This window comes from Metarhizium acridum, assembly GCF_019434415.1.
Source record: "Metarhizium acridum strain ARSEF 324 chromosome Unknown scaffold_31, whole genome shotgun sequence".
Classification (NCBI taxonomy): Eukaryota; Fungi; Ascomycota; class Sordariomycetes; order Hypocreales; family Clavicipitaceae; genus Metarhizium; species Metarhizium acridum.
The window spans coordinates 2789376-2812640 of NW_027094018.1; the positions used below are offsets into that span (position 1 = coordinate 2789376).

The window sequence follows — 23265 nt, forward strand, 5'->3', positions numbered from 1 at the left end:
AATCGGCGTTGTGCAGCGCAGGCTCATTCTACAGGACGGATGGACAGCAATTGGCGACAATGGCGGCTCGGAATTTATCGTGCCTGGCTGAAGCAAAGCTACGTGGCAGAGACGAAAAGGAAGGAGGGGGAAACAAATTCAAGAACGGACCTGCGTTTGAAGAATATATAATGGTCCCGGTGAGAATCAGTCGGGACGGGAGGTAAATAGTAGCGTGGAAGCCGGGTTGACAAGCTGGCCGGGAGAACCGAGTATGCGGAAACGCCACGGCAACAGTGGCATGCATGTGTGATTGAGACAACCTCCCCTCTGGGAAATGAGGCGAATTTTACATCGGCGAACCACAGCACAGCCAATAGCAATAGTGGCAGTGCTGCAAGACTGAGACACACGGATGAGAGGTCTATAATGTGTTGGTTCTCGAACCAGTCAACATGACAGTGGCGGAGGAGCCCGCATGATATCTTACTTCACTAGGCGGCAATACAAGCCCTCACCATAGGCTGGAGTAGAGTTGCACATTTCCAGAGAACCAAGCCGTGAGCTTGTGGCCGGAGTCTTACGTGCAGGGTAGGCTTACATACTCGTGCCACGCGGCCAGAAGGCCCGTCAACTGGTAGCAGCAATCCCTGCTTTCTCTAGGCCTGCTAAGAAACATGACCGCTAACTGCGTTACATCAACGTGTATATTTCGTGCCTAAATACGTGTGGTGAGGGGAAAGTGTATATGTTGTTGCTCTACTTATGCATGTCCCTTCCATCCAAAACTTCAATCCAAGCAGTAAAAGATCCAAAACTCCATTAAAATCTGGTCGTTAGATACTGTACAAGTTTCAGTCCACGGAGCGTATGAACTCCGGTAGGCAGCGTCGTGATCTGATTACACTTCACCCCAGCTTCCCATTGGGCCGTTGGAGGCAATGACTGACCCAGTGCCGAGAGAGCCACCGATATCCCAATAGTGCCTTGATGAACAGCTACTTCTCCGAGCCGACCGCCTAGTACTTTGGCTGGCGCAGCTGCTGTGGTGGCGCAAGACCACTGGGCTGTTGGGAGCTACGGCCTTGAACGACCGACGCTCTACCTGCCGCGTTCGAGCGATGAGAGGATGGTGTTGACGAACGCGGGCCACCTTGGCTGCAGTGTCCTGTTGAGTCGGCGCACCATGATGTGACGTGCCAACAGTAGGGGGGTTGCCAGAGCGAGATGCAAAACGTGAAACAAGGTAGCGGAATACCAGCTTAATATCCAGGCTCCTCTCCCATTCCTCTTTGGTAAAGTCGGCGTCAGCCATGTCAACATCATTACCAGAGCCGTCAGTCTTCTGCCTCCGACCTGGGATAGCAATTGGTTGCGAAGGTTGGTGCATGGTAGGCTCGAATTCAGGGAGGGAAGGCTGGCTAGGTCTCTCGGGTTCTGTCACTGGACCAGTAATACCAACGTCGCTAGATTCTGGAATGACTGGGAGACCAGCATACGGAAGAGCTAAGTGCTGCATCCTAGAATAGGTAGAAAATGCGCCAGGGTGAGGTGATAGTTGGTTAACAAGAAGACCAAGCTCCCTAGACAGCCGTTCCAGAATTCGAATCTGCCATGAGGGCTCGTCCGTGGTACTCAAAATTGGACGATTACTCAGGTAGGAGGCCCGCGGAGTAGTTGAGAGTGCCTCCTCGTCAGGCAATTCCTCACCTAAGAGAATCGACAGCATAGTATCGTCAATGCCTAGGATATCTTTGACTACCGTACGTGTTATGCGCGCCAAAAGGCCCTCTTGCTCCGTGTGGGGTTGATATGCGTCTTCATCATGCCATGTTAGATTATCTGTTTCAGCATCCGTACTACGCCGTGAACGGTGCATAGATGCCAATGACTTGCGTTGTCGTCTCGTTTCTCGTTGAACTTCGTTGAGTAAGACTCGGCTATGCTCCAAGCGCCATGCCTCGATTCGCTGTCTTTTCTCCTCTTCTTGGGTCTGAACCTCGTCTAGATCAAGATGGGTATTGTCAAAGCTGTCCAGTCTCCGGCGAGATTTGCGAGGATTGAACTTCTCGAACTGGTATATCTGGTCCTGTGCATCAGCACCCAGGACGGGCCAATCAAAGCGGAACGAGCCTAGACCATCATGAGAGGGGAAGACTGGCGTAGCATTCTGGCTACCTCGTTGTGACAGAGTATTCAGACCAGGTACGGAGCGAAATTCGGGGAGGTGGCTGTCTAGGCTATCGAGCTCAGCATCGTCGTCATCATCAATAGCTGACAAAATGGAAGTCGATTGTCTAGCAGGAGATGGATCTTCAGATCTCGCCACGGTATGCAAGCTTCCAACATCACTCAGCCGTGATCGTCCAGGCGTCTCTACAGAGTGTTCCGACTCTGTGAGATATGACGAAGTTGTGACTTCAGTAGGGGGTGAGAACAGCACCCATGCCTGCGACTCCTCTAATGTTTGTTCAGATGTCGATGGTACAACCGCAAGACTCTGGTCTTCGACAGCAGGCGGGCGAGCTGCCCGCTGCACAGGTTGGCGAGTCGGCTGCTGAAAGGCCATGGTGTTAATGGCTACTTGTGCCTAGGACGATGCAGAGGGCGGGCGGGTTAGATTAGGTAGGTGTTGGAACGGATGATGCGATAAGAGCGTTATCTGTCGAGCTGCAGCTAGAGGGCTCCGGGTTCGGCACAGTGGGACGCGGCGAGCGTGGCACTTGTGGTGCGCGGAGTAAAGAGCGAGCACCTCAAGCAGAGGATACTCCTCAAAGGGTTAGGGGCACGGATAGGAAAGCTGAAGTGTCGAAAAATTGGAAAGCGAAGGCAGTAGATGGGTCAAGAGGCTGACAGAACAAAGTCGAAGATGATGTGAGAGGGAAACCAAGATGATAAACAGGCCAGGAGGCGGGAGTGATGACGGCGCATTACGATACGGTGAGACCAGCTTAGTAGAACAGCCCACTTCCACTGGTGGTGCTCAGCGATAAGGTATCCCAAATTTCAGCTACTCCGTGTTCCTCAAGTGCGCAGGTGAATCGTCCATACTTGACTCGAGCTGGGGGCAGGCGCCGTGTGGGAGGGGCGCTCCTGCCTTCCATTTGCTCCTTCCCAGTGCATTGTTGAGAAGGCCTGGTCATTTACGGCACATCTGCATCATCTGTACTGCAAGGGTGATGCCAGCTGCCGGCCTGCACCACGCCGGACTGGTTAAGATGGATTGACGAGTTGAGTTGCGCACGGGAGGCGTCGCTGGCATCGTTCACTCGCGCTCTGCTACGTCCAACTAGAATATCCAGCCAACAGTTGGATGATTGAGTTCCAGTATCACTGTACGTGATTGCATCCTGAGCACGAGTACATTGTTGTAACTACTCCGTACGCAGGGTGGGGCACGCCTTCTCAAGTTGTGGCTCGCGAGACAGGATACCTCATTTTGGCCAAAGCCAACGTGGTCCTATTCTCGTCCCATCTGACGCCATGTCTTCGTTATCGCATTGTTAATCGCGCTTAGGGCAGCTCGGTTCTCAACTGTTGAGCACAACACGGCTAGAATAAGATGACAATGACGTGGTTGTTGATAGCCAGCCTTACACGAGATTGTACTTCACACTTCTTGCTCCGTATTACATGCATGTCAGCCAGTGGCAGTGGTATCAAAACCAGAACAGGGTCTTGCCTTCGTCTCTTTTCTCGACCAAGTGACGCCATCTATTATGGCCAGTGGAAGGCTTCTATGCTTCGTTCCCCGCTTGTCGTGTGGCCCAAATCACCCGTCATGCCTGGCACCCGTTTCCACAGGGCTCGTCCTGGTAATTTGGTCCCGACTCCCTCCCCTACGAACTAATTTACTAGTAGTAGTACGTGTAGCAATTAGACCAGACCCTATGACTCGGACCGCAGGTTTCTAAACACGCAGACCTAGTATCTCTTTAGCTGCTTTTTGGCTTGCGGGGACTCGCTTTACCAAGAAAATTGTATGGAAGAAGACCTCCCACAAGCCAAAAAAGCAGCTAAAGATATTAGTCCGCGTTTTCTTCTTCATGGTGTCTTAAATCCAGGACTACCCAGGCCTGTTAGCAACTCAGCGCGAACCAACCAGTTGTGGGCTCCAGGATGAGTCAAACCATGGCGAGAAGGGTTTTGCGTATTGCAATCTCTGGATCGATTGAAACATGCGTTCGTGGCGTCCTCGACCACCATGATTTGACGCAGTGTGGTAAAGTGGAGGGACGGGCAGCAAGCCTGTTGGGCTGAATGTAACTCGTCGGCAGCCATGACGTTCCCAGGCGCTCACGACTCAAGACCGCCCAGACCTATCGGAACAAATAGACGGTGAAAACTGAGAGCTTCATAGTTGTTGTTATTCTACTAAATAACGCATCTAAGAGTTGGCTCGCTTTTCTGATTGTGACAGGGTGGTCATGTCCATTGCTGGACATCTTCAAAGGTCACGCGGGCTTTCACAGCCGACGTCCGATGACTAGGCTCGCACCGGTTCGGGCGACCGAGCAGATGTGGTTAATCGATATGATATGATATGTCGTGGTAAGCTAGTACGCATCACCAAGTAGATCGACGAGCAAGATGGCTCGATAATCGATCAACAGGCAGCACATTGTAGTATGCAAAGACTTGATCGTCTAGGCACTGTTCATCATGGTTCAGGCTGTATGTAAAAACGTTGGCAATGGTCCTCGGGTTTGCTTCGCAAAGCGTTGCGCCATGAGCGTATTTATTTTCCAATGAGATCAAGGCTACAATTAGCTGTTATACATACGTATAATCAGTATCTGTGTGCGTGTGCTTATGTGCGTCTCAAGATATGGTATTTGCCAAGGTGTACTCAGCAGTTCATCTCGTCAAAGACTGATAAAGGAGTACAATTACAGTCAAGGATATTTTCTACAGGCTATACGTCATAAATTTGTTTCAGCATTGCCATATCATTGCCGGCTTCTTAGCTCTAGGGAGAGGATGGAAGCCGCAGAGGCTTTCCGCCTATGACATGAAGACATGGAAGTTAGATCAAGCGTATACATCATTCATATCACACGGTAAGAGTAGTAAGGAACTTGTGAGGAATGCACTATTCTTTGATTTGCCAATTGCGACCGCCTGTCTTAAGAGGTCCCTAGCTGACATGCCACTATGACGCCATCCTTAACCCATATGAACCAACAAACCCTTTAAGCGGTGAAAGCGTCGGGGAAGCGGCGCATGTTCTCCTCCAGAGAACCGTGGTTGCTGAGAAACTGAACGTAAGCACCATCGACCTTGACACGGCCAGCAGCCTTGCGCTCGAGGTACTCGTCGCGGCGAAGGGGAGTGAAGCCCCAGTTCTTGGAGATAATAATCTTCTGGCGGCCAGGGAACTTGTACTGCGATCGTCGCAGAGCCTCAAGAGCGAGGTGACGGTCTGTTTGGAAGAGAGGAAAAGTATTTAGTAATGTGGCAAATTTTGACAATGAGTCACGGATTCAAAGACTTACTGGAGTCACGAGTGCGGACGCTCATGATGATCTGACCAATGTTGACACGGGCAACAGTGCCGTTGGGCTTGCCCCAGGCACCACGCATACCGGTCTGCAATCTATCGGCACCAGCGCAAGACAACATCTTGTTGATACGGACGACGTGGAAGGGGTGGGCGCGGACACGCAGGTGGAAACCTTCCTTGCCGCTGTGCTTGACGAGGTACTTGTTGGCGCAGATACGGGCGGCCTCGAGGGCCTCAGAGCTCAGCTGCTCATACTCATTGGAGACAAGGTGAATGCACAGGGGGAAGTCGTCGACATTGGCACGCTTGCGGCCGAGATCGAAGATCTTGATCTTGGGGTCGGGAACACCACGGTTGAACCGGGACTTGGGGAACGGCTAAAGCAGAACTTTGAGTTAGCTACATGCGTCTGTTTATTATGGTCTTTTGCAGCGACGATATCCCTTGTTGTAGAAAGAACTCTGCGATGCATGGATTTGCCCAAAATCTCCCTTCATGACGCAAGAAAGAAGTAGGGAAGCCCGGAATCCAGCATCGCAAAATTTCGTTTCGCAGTTTGAGAAGGGAATCGGCGGTAACGTAGTAAATTCGAAGATAAAATATCTTACCTTGTTCTTGCAGTATCGGTAGCAACGAGCAGGACGACGAGCCATCTTGTCGGGTTTTGCTGGTACTATCCTAAAGTTGGTGGTGTTTTTTGAGCAAGATCAAGCCAAACCGTAGAAGAATCGGTACTGCCTCTGTCCTCGAGATACGCACCACTTTGATTTCAAAGCAGCCTCTTGGTAAGCAGGAATGGTGCATCTCGCTTAAACTCCGGGTCTTTAGGGCTGGGAACAGCACGTCGATGGATTGTGATTGGTAGATGCATTGCAAGCCGACCCGCCGAATCTTTTCCACTAAACTACAGGTAAAATCGCGCCCGCAAAACCTTAGAAACGAACACCATTTTGCTCTCCATCACACGTTTCTGTAGCCCAGAGCCGAATACCGTCAAGATGGCCCCTCAGAAGAAGAGCAAGAAGGATGCCAATAGCATCAATGCGAAACTAGCGCTCGTTTTGAAGTCCGGAAAGGGTACGAACTTTGCGAGACTCAATCATCATCGTCGGGATGGTCTGCTAACCAGATTTTAAAACCAACCAGTCACGCTAGGATACCGTTCAACCCTCAAGAGCTTGCGATCAGGCAAGGCCAAGTTGATCATCATCGCTGGCAACACTCCTCCTCTCCGCAAGAGTGAGCTCGAATACTACTCCATGCTGTCCAAGGCTCCCATCCACCACTTCTCCGGTAACAATGTAAGTACAGATTTCCTTCAGAGCACGAATCGAACCAATAGCATTGGCACCGATTTACTTTTGATATGAATTTGCGACCACTTGTCATCTTGTTTCGAGAGGCAAAGTCTCTGCTAAGCGAGAAGATTGTTTCTTGCGCTCTACCCAGAGAAAAAGTCTTTCACCTAGACTTTGGAGGGTTCACTTTGGCTTACACAATCTCTTTTCAACAGATTGAGCTCGGTACTGCTTGTGGTAAGCTCTTCCGCTGCTCTACCATGGCCATCCTCGACGCTGGTGACTCCGATATTCTCAGCGACCAGCAGGCTTAAGCCACTTGGCGTGCAACTTCTTAAAAAATAAAACGGCGTTTCGGGGTAAAAATTGGTTTCGGCAATTCTTGAGGATATATCAATCAATGTGATGCGATAATGAGAAGTTGAAAGAGGGCCCCAACTGGCCCTTGCCCTTGTGGGTACGCCAACTCACTGGTATCCTGCTGCTTTCGTAGTAGATACTGGGAGACGGTCGCCTCAATATATCAATATAACTGATGACCTTTTTACTCCTGCCATTACCGTATCCAATTCATCCTGGTTGTGACACTGACGTTGAATAAGCGCTTGTCTGAGCAATTTCGGTTTATGTACGGAGTAACAGCTCCGCGAGCCTGTAACAAGTGCCCTGGTGCTACGTACCACCAGTGTTAGGCGCGGCTCTGAGCTCAACCATGTGTGTTACGTAGAACATTGTATCAAATGGGGCCTTGGCGAAGTATGCTAATAATATTTGTCCACTGGTTTATGTGGTCTCGTTGAGATCAATACTTGAGCGATGTCGGGACCTTTCTTCACAATGGGGAGCAGAACATTGCCGGAAAGTGCATCATCCCGTAGCTGTAGACATCGAGATAATGCATGTTGGCGGGTGCCCGCTACCGACTGGATAATCTTGGCAGAGACAGTTGTTGGTCATGGCGGCCTTGACTCCCATCAGCTGTGACGCCAAGGGGCCTGAAAATGATCAAACGGCCGAAGCGGTGTACAATATTCTGGTATTCCGTACTCATAACGAGCATGAGCGGATATTTACCACCCTTAATGCGAGATGTCGAGGCATATTACGTATGTCCTTGTAGAAATAGCGACGAAATAGTTATTGTGTACAGTACATGACACCTCATCCTGTTGTAATTTGCCAAGTGGAGATATGGGACTTTGGATCTGCATGAATAGCATCGGGAATTTCCTCTCCAACAAGCTCCAGCAACACTAGCTGGTTTCGGCTGTGTTCCCCAGTTTCTGGGCGTGATGGTGCCGTTTCACAATCAATGCCGAAACAGACGCAGTTATCGTTGCAACGTGGTCGTTGCGAACCAGTAGCGCGTGAGTACAATGGCGTGGAGGGTGGTTCGTATTGGCATTACTGGTGATGACGGCACAAAGACTGGGCGAGGGCACAGCAGTCATACTGCAGCCATACTGCATATGCTCAAGCGTTGATTCTAAAATTGCACCGAGGTGGCGAGAGACAGAGTGTCTGGGACGAAGTACGGAGAACTTGGCTGGTGACGGATGGACCGAAGTGCTAGCGCAGGCTGACTGTGGCTTTTGCCTGACATCGAAAATTCCAAGGCCTCATGCCCGTGCAGTTTGTTGTTGGCGGTTGCTGACAGCTATTATTTCGCGACACGCCATTTTTTTTTCCCCTCTCTTCCGCGGAGGAGCTTGGCTCTCATCCGTCAACCTTAGCGGGTAGTACTTTATCCATGCCCGCTTCCGGTCAAGACTACAAAGTACATGTACTCATTGTCCATGCAACGAGTGGAGCCCCTGCGTTGTTGTGTGAAAGGGGAATGTGTGAAAGGGGAATGTGTGAAAGGGGAATGTGTGAAAGGGGAATGTGTGAAAGGGGAACGGAACAAGACCTGTCTGACTGGTTGCTCGTCAACGTTTGAACCCTGCAGCACGAGTTCTCCAGTTCCCAATTTGTGCTGAGTACGTCCCCCGCCGGAAGCCTCAAGTGCTCCAACTCTCCAACCAGACTCTAGACCTCTTGGCTGTCCGGTGTCTGGTGCTAATATTCTATCGAGCACACCAGACATGCTTACCACAGCAACCATCTGACACCCCCGGATAGACAGTACACCCTTGGCATCACGCTCGTCTCATCTAGCTCCTTATTTATTTATTTTCTCACTACAACACATTTATACATACGTCCGCTCCTTTCCGCTTACTGCCACCTCACAGCTTGACGACATGTCAGCTGCATCCACCAAGAAGCCCCCTTCTGGCGGTGTGGGCCGAGTATCTGCCACAGAAACAGGCACCACATCGCCAGGAGCTTCGCCTTCACGAACCACCGCCCCAAGATCGTCAACTCCCACGGGACACGTTCGTACGAGATCGGTTCGAAGTGGCCCTCCTGTTTCTGCTCGCGCCGCCGCAGTCCGCAGAGACTCTGCCGATGCTCGAGCTGAGGCCGCCTCTGCTCTCGAGGACCTCCAACAGCGCCTTGAGAAGGAGGAAAAGCTCTCAGAGCAGTACAAGAAACAGTCCGAGGTGCTTCAATCGAAGCTTGACGAGGCGCTAAGAGATGCCGTCAAGTCAGAAGAGAAGCTTCATGAATATGAAGAACAGCACGAGGTCATTGTTAACGAGATGAAGGAGGCCAAGCGGGAGAAGCGGGAGATGGAGACCATCTACGAAGCCGAACGAAGCGCCATTCTCAAAGAAAAGGAGGAGTTGGCAAATAGAGAAGAAGAAATGCAGACTGTGATCCAACGGTTAAAGGACAGCTTGGCGCAGAGGAATAATACCGATGACGATAGCCGACCATCAAGGCAAGGTAAGTAAGAATTGCGTTGACACCGTAGCCCTGCGTCGCCTGCTCCGTATCTTGCATGCTCCTGTTACACAGGTGCGCTAACTCTGTGTGTCCTATTCGCTAGGCAACTCATCGCCATCCCTGGATGGTAGTAGCTTTGCGCCACCCTCCTCTCTGCAACGGAGTGATTCTCGAAACAATTCAAAGCTCATACTTCAAAAGGACAAGTTGATCGAGTCCTTGAGATTAGAGCTCGCTGAGGCACAAATCAAGCTGGTCGAGTCGGAGAACCAGGGCGGCGGCAGACTCCAAGAGGTCGAGCGCCTGCTCATGGAAGCTCGCATGGCCAACGCCCGCCTCATGGAGGATAACGAGAGCTACCAACTTCTGCTTCAGGAAAAGACACTCAAGGGCGACTTTGGCCAGAATGACTTCAGTTACATGAGCGCCGGCACCAACCAAGACGCGCTCAATGCCCTAGAAGGCAAAACTGGCGGGTCCAGTCTGGCAGATGAGCTATCCGATGCTACCGAGGCCGAAAGCGAGGCCTACCGTCGACTAGAATCCGAACTCAAGTCCATGAGGGAGCAAAACAAGGCGCTCACGCTGTATATTAACAAGATCATCGAGCGCTTGCTGCAGCATCAGGACTTTGAGTCCATCCTGGACACGTCTGGGGAGGTCAAGACAGGTCCAATAGATATCAACAAGGACCTTCCTGCACCACCAGCCGGTGAGAAGCAGGCAAATGGTGCCACTGGACTGCTGCAGCGAGCCAAGTCTATTGCTGTTGGTACTGGAAAGCCAAGGCCAAGGCCTCTATCGTTCATGCCATCTGCTGCCAGCTCGGCCCATACTGATCCAGAGACGGCTCCTAGCATTCCTATTGGGAACCTTGGACGATCTGCAAGCACGAGGCGATCTCGGCCGCAGAGTGATCAGTTCACTGGCGCCGCGAGTCTCGTCAGCCAGATGTACAAAGGACCTGACGGTCCCGCTTCGCCTCCCCTGGGCAACCCACGACACTCGCATACTTTCTTTTCACCCCCAAACATAACAAGCAACCCGACAGTCACATCTCGTTATCCCAGCGGAAGTCAGGCATCATCCGGGAACTTTCCCGGCATGAGGAGCGAGACGTCAAGTATCAGTGGAGAGTCCGGCGACATGTCGACGTCTACACCGCCGTCTCAATCGCCACCGCGTTCACACAGCGACAAGCAGACGACGTTCGCGGGCGGCAAGCCCCGTCCCCTGAGACTAGTCCAGGAGAATCAAGATGCGGTCAAGGACAATAAACGAGCAAGCTGGTACACAGGCTGGAGCTGGGGCGGTAAGAAGGACGAGGCCCAGCCCGGAGCACCCATTCCCGAATAAACTTGAGACGGCACGATTCTTGCATCATTGTGTCCCTTTACTTTGTTCTTTTGCATGCATAATTTTCTCTCGACCAACAAACGGGCAGGAACTGCAGAGCGGCTCAAATGGCGTCTATGGTGTCACATCCCCAGGTTCTTGTGTTTTGGGAGAAAGTTTACGTTTGAACGTGAAGAAGGAGGGAAGAGAGTTGTTTTTAGCATAACGAGTATTTTTCATCCGGTGTGGTTCATTCGCATTGGCGCGGAAAGGGTTGGATATACGCGCAGATTACGTACCGACACGGAAGAGACATGAAGCAATTGGACGGGTATGTTTAGATGTGACGAATTTTTGACGTCGATAGATATTGATATGAAACGGTATTTTCGGGATGTCAATGTTCCGGCTTTTGTGTTGACGCTGCCGCTTGTGTCAGATACGTGCCGTGGCAAGGTGTAGTCTTGGCATTGTTATAAACAGCATCCAGTACATTGAAATGGTGATGTGCTGGTGAGAGCTGGTTGATCCGTTGCCCAGGATGCTCTGTGTTGTTCTTGTCGGGTACATGGGCTGGACTAGGGCTGGTGAGATTCCGTCATGTCGGGCTTGTACAATCAATCAACTCTGGATGACGAGGCCTATTTCATGTACATGTCGACTTGTACTGGAATGATGACTCCATGTACACTGTGCGATTATGGCACGAATAGATGCCCAAATATATTGATAGGAAGAGGGTGGTGTTTTGACCTGTTAGCAGAGGCGGGTAGCAGTGGGAGTGGTTCGCAGTGGACAGATCGGGATTCGCGAGCCTTTATAGCATGGATTTTTTAGAAATTTTAGGGAAAAAAAAAAAAACACACACACACACACAGAGAGAGAGAGAGAGAGAGAGAGAGAGAGAGAGAGAGAGAGAGAGAGAGAGAGAGAGAGAGAGAGAGAGAGCAATTAACTGTATTGAAGAGCATTGCTGGGCTAGGCAATGAGGTAAAGTTCATGGTGGCACATCAAGCAACGTCGGCTACAGGGTAGTTGCACCCACACGAACACCCTTCTACCACCATGTTATTTAAAGCCCCCTCGCTTTTTACTGCGCGGGAATAGCTTATGAGATGTAAATCGAGAGCAGGTGATCTTGTCATGCTGATAGTTCGTCATCACTACAACGCTTGCTTGCATTACAACCTTGACATGAGGGCAAGGAATGGTCCCAACCGCCATCGTGGCACCTTTCAATAGCAAAACTCGGATCGCCAACGTTTCAATTCCAGGGTGGATGACCGAGGCAAAGCTCCCGAGAGCGGGCCGTCCCACAAGTCATGTTGCTACTGCGTATTTTGGGCGTCATGTCGGGTGTCATTGCAGCCTCTACGGAATATCGCGTATCTGGGGTGCATGGCCAACATGGCCAACATGGTGGTGCTCGGTGTTGTGGCAACGTGTCAGTGGCAGAGAGATAACTACCTAGGTACGTATTTTATGTTTTTGAACGCTGCGACGACTGCAGTCCGAGGCAATGAGTTGCGCAACGTTGGCCTTGTAAGGCTTTATGTCCAGCTTGGCCTGATTCGGTTCGGTATCTGAACTGGGATCAAATGGAAGTTCAAGTCTTCACCACCACAGCAACGTTGGATGTTGGCAAACCGGCCTGCGTGGACGGACTACTCGACACGTTTGATGTGACGCCCATGCACGCGCCGGATGGCCGGTTTGGTGGTGCCATCTCCTGTTCTGGTCGGATAGATGTTGTCAATCCGGGAAGACGAGCCAGAAGCGTTTTCCCTTCCCAGTCAGTCGAGTTCTCTGAGGCCCCTGTTGCGTGATTGTAGTGAGTAAACTGGGTTGGTATTGGTCAGCGGCCGTGTGTTATGGGCAGATGCCCACCACACGAAAGCCCTTGCTCTAGCTCTCTCATGGGCAGTCAATAGTGTATGGTAGCTTGGCATTTGTATCGTGTCGGACTCTCACAGGCCGACCCATGTTCCATCATGGTGATAGGGGTGCACTGTACTCCGTACACCGACCTGTTGTTGGCTTACGAAGCGGCCTTCTGTCTGGCCAGGACCATGAGGACGCCCAAAGCGGGAAGAAAGAGGACGAGATCGAACCCGTCTCTCTGCGACGATAGTTTTCCTTTCTTTTCTTTTGGATAACATGACGGCGAAAGAGGCAGTCGTATCCGCGCCATTGCCTTACACGGATGGTTGAGCCCAAGGAATTCCCGTGTACATATGACAAATTGGAAAATGCCCTGTAGGATCGCAATTGAGGAGCTAGAGACTCTGGCGTCACATTCTTGTCAAACAGAGCCGCTTGCATACTTGCGTCAGCCAACTCATGAACCAGCCAGCGCAGTTGCCTACTCATGTACGATGTACCAAGGGCAGGGATTGCAATGAACAAGAATCTGCGGGCCCAAATGTTGACCGTCGAGGCATTCATTACATTAAGGGTGGGTTTATTTAGCATCCCCTCTGGCGTAATTAGCATCCCATTTGTGGCTGGGCCCTGTCAGCTACCGGTGTTGGAATTTACTAGTGATTAGTAAGGGAATTTTAACAGGCTAGCCTCACTATTACTATAATAACTTTACACATAATATAACACATAACATAACAGGTAATAACGCTATAAATTAACCCTTTTTATAACACTAAAATTAAGCATTTTTATCCTTTTAATAGAGGCCCTTTTTAATCGTTAATTTAGTAGCTTTAATACTACTAGAGAGGCTATTAATAGCGTTATTAAAGATGTTAGTTACGCTCTTATTATTTATATAAAACGGTTAAATGTAGTTAATTTAACGCGAATTATATTTTAATGTGCTAAAGGCCGCGTAAATAAGCTTTACCTAAAAAATAAAGCTTATAATTACCGCTATTACTTTAATATATCTTTAAAGATAATAGGTTATAATTTTTAGCTTATTATTACCCAATAAGAAAGTGTTTTTTAAATTTAATTATTAAAGCCTTATAATTAATATAATTATAAGCTATTATTAATAATAATAATTCCGCGATTTTATTGTTAAATAATTAATATAAGAAAGGAAGAGATTATTTTTATGTATAATAGTAGTAACCCTTCTATTAAGATTCTTATTATATTACGAGATAAGCTAACCGGTTAAATTAAAGCTATTATAAGCAGAGCATTGACAAAAAAACTACACTACATGTAGTTTTTTAGTGTAGTTTTTAGTGTAGTGTAGTTTTTGTAGTTTTAGTGTAGTGTAATGTGTAATTATAAGGGCTTTAAAAGTAGACTTATAAGCTTATAAAAATAACCAAAAAATACTATAATTTTAGCTCATTATAATGCTATAAAAATATCCTTTATAAGTTAGTTAATAAGTAAGATATTAAAGTTTAAAGAATTCTAAAAATAAAGATATTAACTTGATTTATTTTAAGTATTTAATAAGAAATAAATGCTTTTTAAATGTTATTTATATATATATAGTATATGTAATTAATATAAAAATCTAAAATATATTTTTTTTTACCTTAATTATATGTAAATAATATTTTAAAATATTTTTAGTTTTTATTTATATTTTATTTAATTAAAATAAATCTATAAAAATAAATAATAAGTATTTTTATATTTTATATAAGTTATCTTAATAGCTTATTAATATAAAACGTATAACTTTATTTAATATATATTTAATAAAATTTATATAAATTATTTTATATATAATTATATATGTTTTTTAATTTAATTAATATATATTATTTATATTAAAGTAAGATTATATATATTATTAATTTATATATTATAAAGTATTCTATAAGCTTAAATATATATTTAATATAATTAATTCTATATATATAAAGATTAATATAAATATTAAAAACTTTATTCTTAAGTTTTTTTTATTCTATATATTAAAACTATTATAACTTTATGAAAAAAAGGAGTTTAAAAATAAGAGTAATATCATTTTAAAGCTTATAATCTTAGCTATCTAAAAATATTAACCCCACTTAATTTCACCCATTAATTATAAAGATAATAGCCGTGGTATTTAGTGGGGTAAGTTAACTAGGGTAAAACGCCATAGCGTTTTACCCCACTTTAATAAAAAACGCTATAATTTCTATTTCCTAAAATCTCTACGAATACTTAACTAAAATTTATAAGCTTATAACTAATTGATAGCCCTTAAAAAGCCCTTTAATTTAATACTAATTGCATAATTATAAGTTTAATATTCTAGAAGTTATATTCGGTTAAAGTTTTAAGATACAAAGATTTCCTGTAAGCTGCATATGCATGTTTTAAGTGATAAAACAGCATATTATCACACAACATAACGCCTTTAATGCATTGTAAGCACACCGGCCTTTTCAACTGTTTCACTATAGTTGCATTTTCTCGTAAAACTATTCTATTATTTTCCACACGAATATGCATGTTTAAGGGGTAAGTTAGGCATTAAAAAAATGCCTAAATTCTAAGGTTTCTAAAACCGTTTGTATTATAAATTTATTCTATATATTGACTGTGTTCTCCCGCTTTAAAGTTTAGAACCTTTCTTTTCTACATCAATCTTCTTACCCTTATAACTCTACGAATACTTAACTTTTATCTAAACTTTTCTTATTATTAGATAGCCTTAAATTTAGGCTATCTTATAAAAACTTTTTATTATTTAAAACCTACCTTTATAATGGATTAAAATCCTCTTGGAATTACACCTCTTATTATTACGAATAATTCAAGCTTTTCTCAGTAAACTTTAACTAAAAAAGACTATACAAATGATGAAAGCTATTAATTTCGCATAAAATCATATATTATTTAACATAACCTTTTTTCTTATAAGGTTTTAGCAGTTAATTTAGAAAAACCACGAGAAATCACCTTTTTTTGCAGCTAGCCAAGCTATAACTTTACTTTTACCTGCCTAGCTAGCCGTTTTTAGTCCTCTAATGGTTTAGCATATTATAGGAAAAAACATTCTACTATTGCAGTATTAAAAGCCAAAGAAAACGATAAAATAACTAGTAAGTTACTTCTTTTATTATTTTATATCTTATTATATTATTAATTTATATATTTATAATATTATAAATTTATAATCTACTAATATACTTATAAATAGTCCCTGCTATTACAGAATCACCTTTAATTTCCGACTTTTCAACCGAATCTAGCTTTTCTAGCTTTTTAAGAAGCAATAAAAGACCTAGAAATAATACTATTACTAGTAGTAGTAATGGATTTTCTAAGGATACTGCTCTTATATTAGCTCTTGAATTTATGCTTTAAAATAATTTATCTTTTGCTACTATAACTAGTGAAAGCTTTAAAAAGCTTTTAAGTTATTATTATAAGTAAGTTTATATTATTATATTAATATATAACTTAATTTAATATATTATACTAATATTAAGTTATTTTAGTTATAATATTAGCTTTTTTTATTATAAAGGCCTTATATCTCACATGAAAATATTACATTCTAATATGAAAAAGAATATAATAAATAAAATTTAAAATCAAGTTAATAAAATGGGTTTTATATCTATTTAACTTAATATTTAGACTTCTATTAATTCTAAATTATATTTAGGGGTTATAGCTAATTGGTTAAACCCCTAATTTGACTTAGAATATTATTTAATTGGTAAGTATTCTTATATTTATATTATTATTATTATTATAATTTAAAAGCTAATTATATATTAAGGATTTGAATATTTACCTACTAGCTATACCGGCCATTTAATTAATTCAATTTTCAATGAATTATTAACTAAATATAATATAAACCCTAAAAAAATTACAAGGTTAGTAGTTTATAATTATATATAAAATAATATTAATTTACTAACTTTTTAATTATAGCTTTACTAGAGATAACGGTTCTAATAATAACACCTTTTTATCTTCTTTTTTAAACTTATATTCTAAAAGGTATAAAAAGCCTTTAAATATTCGATATACAGCCCATATTTTAAATATAGTGGCTAAAGATATAATATCTATATTTATTAACGAAATAATAAATACCGAAAATATCAAAGATTATATAAATAGCGAATTTTTACATTATTCTACCGAAGAATTTAACGATTTATCTGCTGAAAAAAGAACAAAATTTAATAATTTAATTCCAGGTATTTATTATAACTTATATTACTTATTTTAAGTTATTTTATATAATTTAAGCTAATTATAAAATAGGAATTATTAGAAAAGTTAAAAGAATAGCTATTCTTATTAAAAATAACCAATAACTTTATTTATAATGGTTAGAAGCTTTAAAAGAAGCTAAAGATAAAGGATTTATTACTAGAAATAGTAATCTTATAAAAATACTATTAGGTAAGTTATTAATTCTATATTATAAATATTATTTAAAGCTTTAAAAGCTTATAAATATTATTTCAAGCTTTTAAAGCTTATAAATATTATTATTAACATTAATAAGTTATAATAAGTATTAATAACTAACTTTACTTATATTAGCAAACGTAACAAGATGGAATTCAACCTATAAAATGCTTCACACAGCTATTTTATTAGCAGAACCTATTAAAATATTACAAAAAAAAACGAATTTAGTAGCTTTTAAAGATGCTAGCTTAACTACGTAAGAATGGGCTGATTTAAATACTTTAACAAGTATTTTAGAGATTTTTAATTAGCCTACAACACAATTATAAAGCTAATCTTATAATACTATAAGTTTAGTATGTTTTTTTCTAATAAGAATTTATACTTTACTTTAAGATATATTAAAAGATTAAAAAAGTTGGCTTAAAAATGTAAGTTCTATAATTTTATAATTTTATTTTAAATTACTAATTATTTTATAGTTAAATACTTATAATCTATTAGCTAAGGTCTTTATTTCAGCTTTAGAAAAAGGCTTACATAAATTAAATTACTATTTTCCTAAGGATATTAATAGTAATTATAATTTTTAGAAGCCTTATTTATTTACTACTATATTAGACCCTAGACTTAATTTATAATCAATTAAAAATCAATTAAGTATTAATTCTAATACTATTAATCAACTATTAAAAGACTTAAAAGCCAAATATAAAGAGTAAGTTATAATTTATTATATATAATATAAATTTTAAATTTCTTAATAACTAATTATATAATAGAACCTATTACGAATATATAAAAGACCCTAAAAATAAAGCAATTCCTTATATAGAATTAGAAGAAATTTCTTCTAATTCTAAAAAATCAACTAAAAATACAAATAATACTCGAATCGAAGTTAATTTACAATAACTAGCTAATTTAGCTTCTTATAATGATATTAGGCTTTAAAAAAAGCCTAGCTTATTTAATAACTTATTTCTAAAGTAAAAAACTAAAGCTATTAAAAAAACTAGAAAAAAATGAGATTTCTAGTTATTTAAAGCTTGATTTTAAAGAAGATACGGTATTTTTTATCTTTATAATATTATTTATACATTTATAATTATAAGCTAACTTTTAATAGCAAGATATATTTATTTAGTAGGCTAATTCCACTAAATCTTTCCCAATTCTTTCTATAATAGCTCGAAAATATTTAGCTATTCCAGCTACTTTAGGAGCTATAGAAGGGAATTTTAACCAGGGAACTAATATTATTACTAAGCGAAGAACTGCTTTATTACATGAAAATATTCGAATTATTTTATTATTAAAAAACTAGGTTAAAAATAAGAATAAAAGAGTGGAAAATAAGAGATATTATAATTTATTTTTATATTCTAGTGGAAATTCAAAAGAAAAAGAAGAAGAAGAGGAAGAAGAAGATTAGAATAAAGTTTTAACTAATTCTAATAAAAATAAGGATATTTCTAAGTTTAATTATATAGATATTAGTAAGGATATGGAAGAAGAAGAAGAGGAGGAAAATATTTATGATTCTAATACTTAATTTAATATTAAAAGGGTTTTTTTATTATTATTTTTTATTTTATATAAAAGAGTGAAATTTTAGCTTTATAAAAGTTTAAAAAGTAATATTTAAAGTTAACTATATAAAGAGTTATTTAAATTTATATTTAATATTTTTATATTTAAGTTATAGGGTAATAAGTTAAATCTCTTTTTTTAAAAAATATTTATACATAAATAATAGGATTTTTTTCCTTTATTAAATTAAGTAAATTATAATTATAATTATAATATAAAATAATATTTACTTACCTAATATAAATCCCTTAAATTTCCCTTATACTTTCTCTTATTTTTATATTTTTATTAGTTTTTTAATCCCTGTTTTTAGCTTATCTAAGCTAGCTAATCCCTGCTTACTAATACTAATATTAGTAAGTAAATTTAGCTCTATTTTAGCTTACTAATTATATTAGCTAATAATAGCTTATAAATTAATTAACACTATACATTACACTAATTTTTAAAATGTAATGTAGTGTAGTAAAACTACACTACACTACACTACACTAAAATTCACTAAAAACTACAAAACTACACTACTTCCAATGCTCTGATTATAAGGCATGATATTTACGAGTTAATTCGGTGGTATTATTACGTAAAATTAGCTGGCTGTACGGAAATTAAGTGGCTTTATAACTAGCCTCGTAAAAATAAAGCTTTTTACTATCGTAATAATTATAGCCTTAATAGTCGTATTATAAGGCTTTTTATCGCTCTAATTACTAGTATTAAACTTTTATAATTCTCGCCTAATATTATTCTCTTTAATAGTATATATAAAACGAATTAATTTAATATACTAATATTTAATACTTATAAAGTTATAGTATTAAAGAGGTCTTTTTAAATAGCTGTTATTTTTTTATTCGATAAGGTATAAGGCGATTTTTAGTAGGCTCTTAATACTTTATTTAAAATGCTATAATTTCATTTAATTATAAAGTTAAAGGTTATTATATTAAACTATAATTTAGCTCTTCTTTAAGCTCTTAAGGCTAATAGCTTTTTTCACGATATTATATACCTTTTATACTATTAGCATGTGAATATAAATGTATTAGTTAAGTGTAAGAGGTTTTTTCTAAAAGCCTTATATAACCCTACTATTAAAACTACTAAAAGAGCCCCTACATTTATAAAATTTATTAACGATTAGAATGCTCTTATTAAAAGCCTTATAAAGGCTAAATTTAAACGTAAATTATAGTAATTTTAAGAGCCTAATTATTATTCTTAATAAGCTATTTAATACACGTTAAATACCTAGATTACGCCCTAGAAAACTAAGCTTATACGCTACTCCATTAATTAATATTATTATTTTAGTTATATAATAATATTAATTATTAAGTTATTATATACTACGATAAAAAGGTTTCTTTAAAGTAATTATAATAATTTAAGTACTATTTTTAATAGCTATAAATCTTTTAAAGGTATTAAGAGATTAATATTAATAATTTACATGCTATTAATTACTCTAAAACTTTATAATACGCTTAAGAACCCCTCTATTAATTATTTTAAGATTAAATATTATAACTAGTATTATAGCTTATTTTTAACGAGTAATAAGCTATTAACCTAAAGCTTAAAAAGGCGCTTAAAATGCCTTATACGTGTGTTAATAAAACCGCCTTTAGGCTACTCTATTAGTATAACCTTTTTTAATTATTACGCTTTAAATAACCGATTAAGCTTAATAATATTAACGAGTATTAGCATAAATATCGCGGAAAAGCCTTAAATAACACGAATTCTCCTATTAGACTATTTAATCCCCTTTTAATTAGGGTAAAAGGCCGGCTAAAGGGGGCCCTTAAATTAAAAAAAAGCTTTATTATTTAATTAACCTGCTATAAGCCCTTTAAATTCAAGTATATTATTACTAAAGAGGCTCTTAAGGCTTAAGCTAACCGTTAAAATTATTAAAAACCGCTGTCTTTAATAGCTCTTATAGCTATTAAAGTATTACGATTAACTTTAATAGCTATTAGCCTTAAAGCTATTAATTAATATAATTTATATGAGCTAGGTACTAAGAGCTCTTAAGCTTACATGCGTTTTACAGCTGTAATTAAGAACCGTAATAATATTAATGAAAATAACGGAATTATAGTCTTAACACTATAAAATTTATTACTAAAAGCCTTATAGCATTCTTTTATAGAGTTATAATAGGGTAGTTAAAATACCTCGTTTATTTAGAATAATAATATTACGCTTAAATTTAAAGGTAAAATAGATTAAATCTTTAAAGAAATAATATAATAGGTAGCTATAATAGATAATATTATGCGATAGCTGGTACTAATAATAGAAATCTTTAAATAGCTTTATTTAAATAGATTAATTTAAGTGATTTTTTATAAAGGCGCGATCGTACAAATAACCTTTACGTTATCCCTATATAAAAATCTATGGGGGCCCGGTATTGGGTGTCATAGCCACAGTAAGCCATAAATGGGATGCTAATTACGCTAGAGGGGATGCTGAATAAACCCACCCTACATTAACGATCCTTGGATGACATTGGATCAGCCCTGTCTCGTTGCCTGCTCGAAGAGTATTTTGATAGAGTACTCCGTACCATTGGTAATACTAACGGCACTCTTACAATCCATATACTCACATCCTGCCTACCCAGGTAGGTAGTGAGCGTGTTCCACTGCTAGTAAAACTCACCGCTAGAGCAGGACATCCATGGGATGTTTCGTCTGGGGAAATGCTCATGTCGGGGAACCAGCCGTAAATGGAGAAAGTTGATCATGTGGTCGGTTGGCACAAACAAAGACAGGCTTGTGTCCTTTGATGCGCCGCATGACTCTAGGAGAGCAGTCGTACTGTACCCGACACTCCGTACTCCGTAGTGGTTCGTCTATTCGAAGATGCTGCTTGATTGTCATTAGTGCATTGAATACCGCCTTCAACCAAGACAGAATATATGAGACATCACCACAATATACCTTGCCAGCTATTGAGCCCCTTTGCACTCGGCATTCGTGTCTGAACCGATGGACAGAGACCAAGTCGGTTATTCGGATCAAGAAGACGGCTCCAACAAAGTATTCGAGAAGACTATTGTAATAGATGGCGGTGGGGGCGAAGACATGGCTACTGTGTCCGCGGCGCCGCCGGGAATACTACCCTAGTAGCTACCTAGGTAGCTACTCCGTACAGTGGTGTAGGTACGGAGTAGTTTGCCTACATCTAGAAGCTCATAGCCACTCCGGAGTCAAAGTTGTTAGTCGCCAAACTAGCAGCCTGCATGGATCGGCCAAAAGTGCTGACTCGTGGTGTCCTAGGCTGACATTGTGGTGTAGGAAGACACATGTGCATGACGACCAGTTGAGTGTTGGCTCGTTCGCTTCGGCCTGCAGTTAATAAGCTACAATCCTTGAGCTTGTCGGGTACGCGAGGACTGGTGGTGCCTGTCGGTGACCGGGGCTGACAAGCCTTGTCGACCCGGCTGCATGAGGATGTGGCTTGGTGGTGGTGACGACTGGAGTAATTATTCCAATTCTCCTCCCCTTGGTCCTAAGTTTGACTGAGTCTTGCGCTGACCGTGGTTGCCCTTGCTCGACTCTTTCCCAACATCGATCTTGCAGGCCGTTGAGGATTGGGAAGCTGTCGGACAACTAACTTTTCACCTAGAAGACCTGGCCGTTTAAGTGACCATTTTCCCCCGATGGTGTACAAACGGAATACAACGATGGTCCAATGTATTCTGAAGTATGGAGTAGTATGGAGTAAGATGCAGGAGATTTCGAGTGCTCGAAGCTAGGTACTTGGTATAAAGAGCCGGACCTTGATGCTGTTCTGGGAAGATAGATGGTGGTGCCTTGCTTCTGGTGTGAGGTCAAGTGCGTGGCAACGTGTGTAAACAAGCTCAACGGGGAGCCTCGCACATGTCTTGGCCCAAGCTGTCCCAATTCTGTGTGATGGGGACATTTGGAGTTGTCGACTTGCTCGGTGCTCTGTAGGCCTACAGCGAATGATGCTGAAGTTCATGTTGGACCTGCGAGGAGCCTGGCACCCCTAAGATGAGCCCGTCAATACGGAGTAGCCACTCCTGTGAAATCCGGGTGCTTGGGTGCTATAATACCCAGCGCGAAAAGACGTACGGTCCTGGTGCAAGTGCTCTGTCCGGGCCACAGGTACGACGAGCGAGGCAGGAGCAAGGGACCTGATCTTTGGTAGCGTCTACCTAAGTACAGGCGTGGTCTTTGTAATAAGAATAGTACATGGTACTCCCATCGCAGCCGTCATCCAAGTTGCCCGATCCTGCCTTTCATGCGACTGTCAGGAGGGAGTGGAGCGCCTCTCACCCCAGCAGGTACTTGTCAAATAACCTGGTGCTCCGTAGCAAGGTGCCTGAGC

The 23265-nt window shown here is 41.1% G+C and overlaps 4 protein-coding genes across 4 annotated transcripts; 3 read left to right on the top strand and 1 right to left on the bottom strand.

Annotated features, from left to right (window-relative positions):
- Positions 1-880: 880 nt before the first annotated feature.
- Positions 881-2548, bottom strand: J3458_005733 (uncharacterized protein; the record flags this gene model as incomplete). Its single annotated transcript, XM_007810737.2, has 1 exon — positions 881-2548. One exon carries the CDS (start codon positions 2546-2548, stop codon positions 881-883), a length of 1668 nt encoding a protein of 555 aa, XP_007808928.2.
- A 3882-nt stretch (positions 2549-6430) lies between these two features.
- Positions 6431-7335, top strand: RPL30_1 (60S ribosomal protein L30). Its single transcript, XM_066118966.1, has 3 exons — positions 6431-6559; positions 6629-6783; positions 6996-7335. The coding sequence occupies exons 1-3, from the start codon at positions 6481-6483 to the stop codon at positions 7092-7094; spliced, it is 333 nt and encodes a 110-aa protein (XP_065976488.1). The 5' UTR covers positions 6431-6480; the 3' UTR covers positions 7095-7335.
- Positions 7336-9023: 1688 nt separating this feature from the next.
- J3458_005735 (uncharacterized protein) lies at positions 9024-10968 on the top strand (the record flags this gene model as incomplete). Its single annotated transcript, XM_007810734.2, has 2 exons — positions 9024-9612; positions 9716-10968. The coding sequence occupies 2 exons, from the start codon at positions 9024-9026 to the stop codon at positions 10966-10968; spliced, it is 1842 nt and encodes a 613-aa protein (XP_007808925.1).
- A 1386-nt stretch (positions 10969-12354) lies between these two features.
- Positions 12355-12773, top strand: J3458_005736 (uncharacterized protein; the record flags this gene model as incomplete). The annotated part of the gene is made up of 2 exons (XM_066118967.1): positions 12355-12418; positions 12508-12773. 2 exons carry the CDS (start codon positions 12355-12357, stop codon positions 12771-12773), a joined length of 330 nt encoding a protein of 109 aa, XP_065976489.1.
- Positions 12774-23265: the final 10492 nt, after the last annotated feature.

Coding starts and splice junctions, on each gene's coding strand:
- RPL30_1 (XM_066118966.1), top strand. CDS start 6,481: ATGGCCCCTCAGAAGAAGAGCAAGAAGGATGCCAATAGCATCAATGCG. Junction 6,560..6,628: donor CGTTTTGAAGTCCGGAAAGG/GTACGAACTTTG, acceptor AAAACCAACCAG/TCACGCTAGGATACCGTTCA. Junction 6,784..6,995: donor ACCACTTCTCCGGTAACAAT/GTAAGTACAGAT, acceptor TCTTTTCAACAG/ATTGAGCTCGGTACTGCTTG.